This window comes from Clupea harengus, chromosome 1 (assembly GCF_900700415.2).
Source record: "Clupea harengus chromosome 1, Ch_v2.0.2, whole genome shotgun sequence".
In the NCBI taxonomy this organism is placed as follows: Eukaryota; Metazoa; Chordata; class Actinopteri; order Clupeiformes; family Clupeidae; genus Clupea; species Clupea harengus.
This window is the reverse complement of record NC_045152.1, coordinates 28,097,587-28,106,082: the sequence shown is the minus strand read 5'-3', so window position 1 is coordinate 28,106,082 and position 8,496 is coordinate 28,097,587. Positions and strand designations below refer to the sequence as shown.

General features: G+C 46.7%; 1 protein-coding gene across 1 annotated transcript; it reads left to right on the top strand.

The window, feature by feature from the left end:
* Window positions 1-319: 319 nt before the first annotated feature.
* On the top strand, window positions 320-8,146 carry kcnj12b (potassium inwardly rectifying channel subfamily J member 12b). The gene is made up of 2 exons (XM_012821537.3): window positions 320-920; window positions 5,649-8,146. Exon 2 carries the CDS (start codon window positions 5,757-5,759, stop codon window positions 7,068-7,070), a length of 1,314 nt encoding a protein of 437 aa, XP_012676991.1. The 5' UTR covers window positions 320-920; window positions 5,649-5,756; the 3' UTR covers window positions 7,071-8,146.
* The last annotated feature ends 350 nt before the right edge of the window (window positions 8,147-8,496 follow it).

Sequence of the window (8,496 nt, the reverse complement as noted above, 5' to 3'; positions counted from 1 at the left end):
ACATTGAAGAAGGGAAAAAGTGACAGGGACACAAAAGAGGGAGGGAACAAAAAAGACAGAGATAGAGCCAGAGATAGAACACGTCAATGTCAACACACATGACACAGAAGGCAATACACTCATACACACACACATGAGACAAAGAGCAATACACACACACACACACACAGAAAGAGTGTAAGCTAGAATGAGAGAAACTGGAAGAGAGTTAGTGAGATAGAGAGAGAAGAAGAGAGAGAGAGGAAAGAGAGTGAGAGCATGTGTGAGAGAGAGAGAGAGAGGGAGAGAGGAAGAGTGAGAATTAATGAGAGAGAGAGTGAGGGCATGTGTGAGAGAGAGAGAGAGAGAGGAAGAGGGTGAAGAGAGAGAGAGAGAAGAGAGAGTATGATTAGGAGCGAGTGTCAGAGAGACCCTCGGCAGCAGTGGCGTAGCGTCATCGAGAACTGGAGCAGTGTCTGTTAGAACACGGCTGAAGCTCAGGCACATCTCAGGGGTTCCAGAGCAGCGACACAGTGTTCCGACACTCCCAAGGTTCCTTCAGAGAACCGACAGGGACGTTTCTGGACTACCAAAGATCCTCTACTTCCTCTTCTCTTCTTCTCTGATCTGTACCCTCTGTCTTCAGAGAAAGACTGAGGAGTCGTCAATGCTGTTTTGTGTGAGTGTGTGAGTGTGTGTGTGTGTGTGTGTGTCAGCAGACATGGTAGAGTTTGTCTGCTTCTGTCTCCGTCAACGGGAGAGGTGTTACCCCTAGGAGAGCTCAAATGGATCCCCGGAGAGCAAAGCTACAGTTCGGCTGAGGACCAAGCAAGGAGCTACCAGACACTCACACAGATACATTCTCTTACCTGAAGAAACACACACACACAGAGACACACACAGACACACTCATGCGTCCCTCTACTCTGGGTAGAGAGCAGGTAAGCATGATTTTGTCACAGTTTGCATGTGTAATTAAAATGATTAATTATTGATGATTAATTACATATCTCCTTATACCACCCATATTCTCATTTTCTTTTACGTCTGTTTCTCGCTTTCACGCTTTCTTTTCCTTCTCGTTCACACTCCACTCCGTCAGTCTCTCTCCATCTGTTTTTTTTCCCCTCTCACACTCATCTCCCATCTCTCTGACACATCACGCACACACACACACACACACACACACACGTTCACTCTCTCCCCACAAAAATAGACATGTTTACTTGTAATATACGTGATCTTGAACTGCATGTGCTGGGTGCCAGTGGATGGGGGCTTGTTGAGCGCTCATTGGCGTCCATCACCTGCCTGTTGGAGGGTGATTTGGGTTCTTGGTGAGAATGCGCGCGGAGTGAGAGCGTGCCGTAAGCCTGGTGTGGGATGCTGTGTGTCACGGTGCCTGGTGTGGGCAGTGGGCACCAGCTCCCCCTCGCCTATTAGCCGCGACACGCTGTGACTTTTCAAATGCCATTGCTCTTTTTTTTTTTGCAGGGCGCTGTGGACGCGTGTCATGGCTATGTCACCTGTGTGTGTGTGACTTAATGTGTTTGCCGGTAACGTGAGGACAGTGTGTGATATGTTTGTGTGTACGTATGTTTATGGTCTTTTCCTGTGAAAGCAATTTCTGTCTCAGATATAAATATCTTCGAGCAAAGTGACTGGCATCCTAGCAACTAGAGCCGACCCACACACCAGTGGTGCAAATCAGCTCTACACCATGTCCAGAGCAGCTCTTCAAAATGGCACCATAACGTAGAACAATTCATGTCATAAGCCAGGTTTCGGTTCCTGCTTGTTCAAAATAGATGAGTTTAAAAATACATAAAGTGGACATTTTCAACCAAATGTCAGTGAAGTGGGTTGTGTTGAGGAGTAAACAGCACTTAGCACATTTGTGATTAGCTAGCCAAAATTTCCAGTAAGGACATCTATTTTAATTTGGACATTTCACCTTTATTTGATATGATTTACCATTTGGTTCAAAGTGGTTGGTAAACATGGCTTAACTTTGCTTTAAGAACATGTTAGACTCCATTTAGAGGCTACCTCAGCTGAACAATAACCATAACATTACCTTGATTATATTATAATTATAAGTTGGCTTGGTCTACTAACGCCAGGCTTCCTCGATTCACATGGTTGATGTTGAATGTGGTTTGGAGTAGTCTGACTATTTAATAAATCATATGAAGAGATCAGTCGGCCTATCAGTTAGATTCTTGCAGTCTAACTGATAGGTGGACATTTTCAACCAAATGTCAGTGAAGTTGGTTGTGTTGAAGAGTAAACAGCACTTAGGAGGACATTTGTGATTAGCTAGCCAAAATTTCCAGTAAGGACATCTATTTTAATTTGGACATTTCACCTTTATTTGATATGATTTACCATTTGGTTCAAAGTGGTTGGTAAACATGGCTTAACTTTGCTTTAAGAACATGTTAGACTCCATTTAGAGGCTACCTCAGCTGAACAATAACCATAACATTAGCTTGATTATATTATAATTATAAGTTGGCTTGGTCTACTAATGCCAGGCTTCCTCGATTCACATGGTTGATGTTGAATGTGGTTTGGAGTAGTCTGACTATTTAATAAATCATATGAAGAGATCAGTCGGCCTATCAGTTAGACTCTTGCAGTACATCTACCGAGCATTAATGCTGGGCTGCTAAGGAAATTAGCTAAGTACTATAGTTTGGCTTATTGATTAGCCTTTGTTTTCTATTTATCCAGCAGAACTCTTTGTATGCAACAGTATTATCGTCATGTCATTTGTAAAGCTTCATCAAAGTAAGCAATATATTGATAAAGTGAAAAAGTTATTATATTATTATTGAGACCGATCAAGATAGAGTAAGAAATAGAATTAAAGCTATTTAAAGAAATACAAGAACATGGTTCAAAATTTCAAATTATTACTGAAGTTTTGAAGGGGAAGGAGCATCTATGTGTGAAACATTAGGTCATACACAGTAATCTCCACTAAAGTAGATAATCCTCAAATGTAAACAGTTGTCTGAACTGGTGAGAAAGCTGCTTCGTACAGATTTTACTACCCACCTGCTCTCCACTGGCTACAGAGAAAGGCAGCTTAGGTCTAATCACACTGAAGAGGATAGAGTTTTGAATGTCTGAGAGAGACTTCCTAAGCCGCTCTGTGTGAGAGAGAGAATTAGAAGGCAGTTGTCAGACTGTGTGAAGCCTATTATTCTCTTGTCTGACAGTGTCCATCAGAAGGTGTGAGTGTGTGTGTCTGTGTGTGTGTCTGTGTGTGTGTGTGTGTGTGTGTGTGTGTGTGTGTCTGTGTGTGTGTCTGTGTGTGTGTGTGCTTTGTCATGGTGCCTTTGATGAGCTCTGTGTATGCTGGGGGAGATTTGCTGTTGCTGGAGCACTCCAGATACCTGCGCATCCGTCTCAGACAGTAAAGCCGATGACATCATCCTCCTGTCTCCTTTATGATGTTTATCAGAGCAGACTCCTCCATCGAAGCATGGTCGCTTTACGGTCGTCATAGTAATTTTGCCGGAGGTTGTGTGGGGGGGGGGGGGGGGGGGGGGTAGATGAACCCTACTGCAATGATGAGATTTTGGAGCGTCCGTCAACAATCTGTCAGCATTTGCATATTACATCCTCATTTGCATAGCCTGTCTGGTCTAAGTCAGTGTGTCGCCACCCTGACTCATGGTGTGCTGATGGACCAATGACAGGCATCACTGTTCATTCTGAACACAACAGACCACTCACCTCAGAAAAGGTACAGGAATAATGAGCCTGGTGTTTTGCAGAGGACAGTGGGAGAGAAAGTTCCAGAATAAGGGAATCAAAGCGGGTCTATAGACAAGCACACATGTGCCCACACAGTCATGCACACACACACACACACACACACACACACACACACACACACACAAATACAAATACACACACACACACACACACACACACACACACAGACACAGTCATGCACACACACACACACACACACACACATACACACGCACACGCACACGCACACCACACACACACACACACAAATACACACACACACACACACACACACATGTTATGATTAATTGCCCCTATACCTAATCCTGTACAGGATGTACGTAGAACATAGCAGAGCATTTATATTACTATTATATGATACTACTGTCTGTCACAACTGCTGTGGGAAAGTTTTAAATCACTCGTATAAGATTACAGTTGAATATATATATATAGTGTGTCTGTGTGTGAGAGAGAGAGAGTGTGTGTGTGTGTTTGGATGGGTATATCTTAACCACATTAATTTGTTTGCTGACAGCGTTTCCTGACACCTTTAATATTTCCTTGCTCTGAGGTCAGCCAAAGTACCACTGTAACCTTGGTTGGCAAAGCTGCAGGAGCGCTCCACCTGAGACCGGTCCACTGCAGTGGCCGCAGCAACTCTGGCAACTCTGATATGGGTTCATTCGAGCGTCTACCTCACTCTTCCCCTCTGAATCCCATCGCTCTCATTCTCTTTGTCTTTCTGTCCCTCCCTTAGTCCTTGTGTTTTTGCCCCTCGTCCAAGAATTTGACCAACCTGGTAGAGGACTAAAATACCAATAGGTGAAGTCTAGCTCGCAGACAGTTCACACAGTCATGCACACACCCCCCCCCCCCCCCCCCCCCCCCCCCCCCCCCCCCCCACACACACACACACACACAGACAGACCGAAATGGCACACACCCACACGCTGCCAAAAACACTTATAACCCCTTTCCAGATTGGTTTCCATGGGAACATCTATAGCCCTCCATTTATAGTCCTCCATCTTGCCTTCGTCTGATTATTTTTCATTTCCTCAGACTTGTGAACTCTGAAAGGAGATTGAGAGTGAGTATGTGTATGTGTATGTGTATGTATATGTGTATGTGTGTGTGTATGTGTATGTGTATGTGTGTGTGTGTAAATGAGAAAGAGAGAGAGAGCGAGATGAGTGATAGAGAGTACAAGAAGGAGCAGGAAGAAAGTGGTGGTCTTTTTTACTCATTATCACAAGTGAGACTCTCGCGTTATTCACACTCTCAGATTTAGAGACACCTGATTCGGGAGTGTGTATGAACATCTGTGGGCGTCTCTTCATCTGAGTGTGTGGGTGTGTGTGTGTGTGTGTGGGTGTGTGTGTGTGTGTATTCACACGGGTGGCAGCAAGTGTGAGTGTGTATTCACGCGCTACAACCATATTCTATCCTCCTGATGTGTGTTCCTGTTTTTCCACGTGTGTGTGTGTATGTGTGCATGTGGCTACGTGCATTCAACTGAGTGTGTTTGTGCACTTGGAACATCTCTATAATTAGAAAGCCTGATCACTGGAGTCAGGCAGGGGGCTGTACACCCAAAGCAGGACACCACCAACATCTCTTATTACAGCGTCCCTTTGGATTTCATTTGGATTTCATTATGAACAGCAGCACTCAGCTTCTTAAAAATCAGTAACTTTTATCATAATTTCTGTTCTATCGCTAGCACTCTTATTGTCTGCTATTAGCACCATACTGGTATTAGATTATTGATCACTGCCCAGAAATTTATATGAGTATTATTGTGTTTACCCTTCCCAAGAGGAAGGAAAGAATGATGGTACTATTAGTAAAGTTGAATAATGTTAATTGATTGTAATCTTTTTCCCTCTCATTTCCAGACCCAGTGTTCTGCACTGTAATTGGTCACAACAGACCACTGTGCTCCACTCTGTCCTGTAATTGGTCCTGGCCAGAGTGGCACACTCTCTGAGTCCCGCCTCCCCGGCATGAGCGTGGGCCGGCCGCACCGTTACAGCATTGTTGCGTCGGACGAGGAGGTCCCGCGACCAGGCAAAATGCCCGCCCTGGGCAATGGCTTCGGCAACGGCAAGATTCAGACGCGACGCAAGCAGCGGAGCCGCTTCGTGAAGAAGACGGGCCAGTGCAACGTGCACTTCTCACACGTGGAGGAGCAGTCGCAGCGCTACCTGGCCGACATCTTCACCACCTGCGTGGACGTGCGCTGGCGCTGGATGTTCGCCATCTTCTCGCTGGTCTTCGTCCTGTCCTGGCTGGCGTTCGGCCTGGCCTTCTGGGTCATCGCGCTGCTCCACGGCGACATGAACAAGCCACTGGCGGCGGGAGACGGGGACGGCGATGGCGCTGATGTCGGGCCGAGTCTGACGCCGTGCGTCATGCAGGTGAACAGCTTCGTGGCGGCGTTCCTCTTCTCCGTCGAGACGCAGACGACCATCGGCTACGGCTTCCGCTGTGTGACAGAGGAGTGCCCGCTGGCCGTCTTCATGGTGGTGCTCCAGTCAATCGTGGGCTGCATCATCGACTCCTTCATGATCGGTGCCATCATGGCCAAGATGGCACGGCCCAAGAAGCGCGCCGAGACGCTGCTCTTCTCGCACAACGCCGTCATCGCCTTGCGTGACGGCAAGCTGTGCCTGATGTTCCGCGTGGGCAACCTGCGCAAGAGCCACATCGTGGAGGCGCACGTGCGCGCCCAGCTCGTCAAGCCACGCTTCACGGAGGAGGGCGAGTACATCCCGCTGGAGCAGATCGACATCGACGTGGGCTATGACCAGGGCTATGACCGCATCTTCCTCGTCACGCCCGTCACCATCCTCCACGAGATCAACGAGGAGAGCCCTCTCTTCGGCATCAGCAAGCAGGACCTGGAGACGGCCGACTTTGAGATCGTGGTGATCCTTGAGGGCATCGTGGAGGCCACGTCCATGACGGCGCAAGCCCGCAGCTCGTACCTGGCCAGTGAGATCCTGTGGGGCCACCGCTTCGAGCCGGTGGTGTTCGAAGAGAAGAGCCAGTACAAGGTGGACTACACTCACTTCCACAAGACCTTCGAGGTGCCCTCCACGCCACGCTGCAGCGCCAAGGACATAGAGGAGAACAAGCTGGCGCAGTCGGGCAGCGCCAACTCCTTCTGCTACGAGAACGAGCTGGCCTTCCTGAGCCGAGACGAAGAGGAGGATGAGGACGAGGAGGAGCGAGCAGAGCTAGGAGCCGAGCTAGAGACTCTTTCGGCCAACTTAAACTTGGATCAGAGGTCTTTCCACAGGGAGTCGGAAATCTGACCTTCTCTCTAGGCCTCTAGCTGAACTCGAATACTGATGTCAGAACAACTCGGTACTCAAAGCTGTTATAATGGCTTGGTTTCTCATGAGTTTTGTGGAGAACAATGCAATAGCCATAGGCCAACATAACTTCTGTATAAAAATACACCTACAGCAAATCTACTTTATTAGTCCCGAGAGGAACTGTGTAGGAGAATGGAAAAAGTAGGTTGAACAGCTGACTGGACTGGTCTGAACTGAACTGGGACTGTACTGTTTTATCAGAGACAGATTACAACCATCCTTGAAGAAAACTTGAAATTTTCCTTCTGTTTCCTGCTGTAGTGTGAGCTCAGAGCTTTAAATAATGCAATAAGAGACTAGGGCGCCATTTTGTGTCAATAATATCTCTATCCTCTCAAAAGCTTGACGCCATGCACATCCGAAATGGAATAGGTCTCCTTGATCCATAAGTGTTTTCTTATCCAGGCTATGCTTGTCATGCAGGTGGAAGCCATTTTGGCCACAATAACCCTCATCCAGAAGCCCTCAAGATATTAAAACCAATGAACCTAGCAGGCCGGAAAGGTTAGCTTTAATGGCACACTGTTTTCCCCCCCGACGCAGCACCAAGATAATGTGTTGATACCAAGCTAGGGTGGAATCTATGACTTTTTGGTCTTCAGGTCAGAAGCATGTGATGTAGTTGCACAAAATAACTTGGATTGCATTCACACGATCACTTTAAATAAGCAACTCCTTTTCACTGTCCGACATGTGTGGGACCTGCTGGAATTGCTTATAGAGTTCCCTGATTCTGCAGGTTTAGTCTCTCATTTTTTTGGGGGACAGCCAGAACTAGCTGGCCAATTTTTCAGTGTGGCGCGCCACCGCCCCCCCCAGAGGCTTGAGAAGGTGCATTATCACCACTTACTGTCCAGGAACATTAGGCTCACAAATAGTCTCCGAGTGTCCTTTAGAATGCTGCTTTACTTGCTGGGCAATCCGAGGCATGCCTGCTTCTTGCTAGTAGTGTGCTAGTGAGAGTAGGAACAGTATGCTTTTTTTTTATAATAATAAAAAATGATGCACTGGAATGGCGTAGCACATTTTGTGAAATATTCTCTCATATTTAAGCAAATGTAAATAGATTATTAGATGTTCTAAAGACTATAGGGTATTCGTAGACACAGTTGTGAACCTCATGAATATCTTTGCTGTGGTTTAAGTAGAAATATCAATTACTTTAATCCCACACACCACACCACATCTGTATGTTATCACTGAAGACTAACTCAAACGCATATCTAGACACAGGCAGAGCAAATGGGCTGCTGTGAGAAAGCGAAACGTTGACATCTGAAAGCACAAATTTGATTTGGTACTAAGTACAAAGACACAGATTACACCAGCCCATGTCCACGACAAGGGGGCGGGGGGTGGGATC

Bases quoted from the DNA above. Each gene is read 5' to 3' on its own strand.
- kcnj12b (XM_012821537.3), top strand. From the start codon at position 5,757: ATGAGCGTGGGCCGGCCGCACCGTTACAGCATTGTTGCGTCGGACGAG.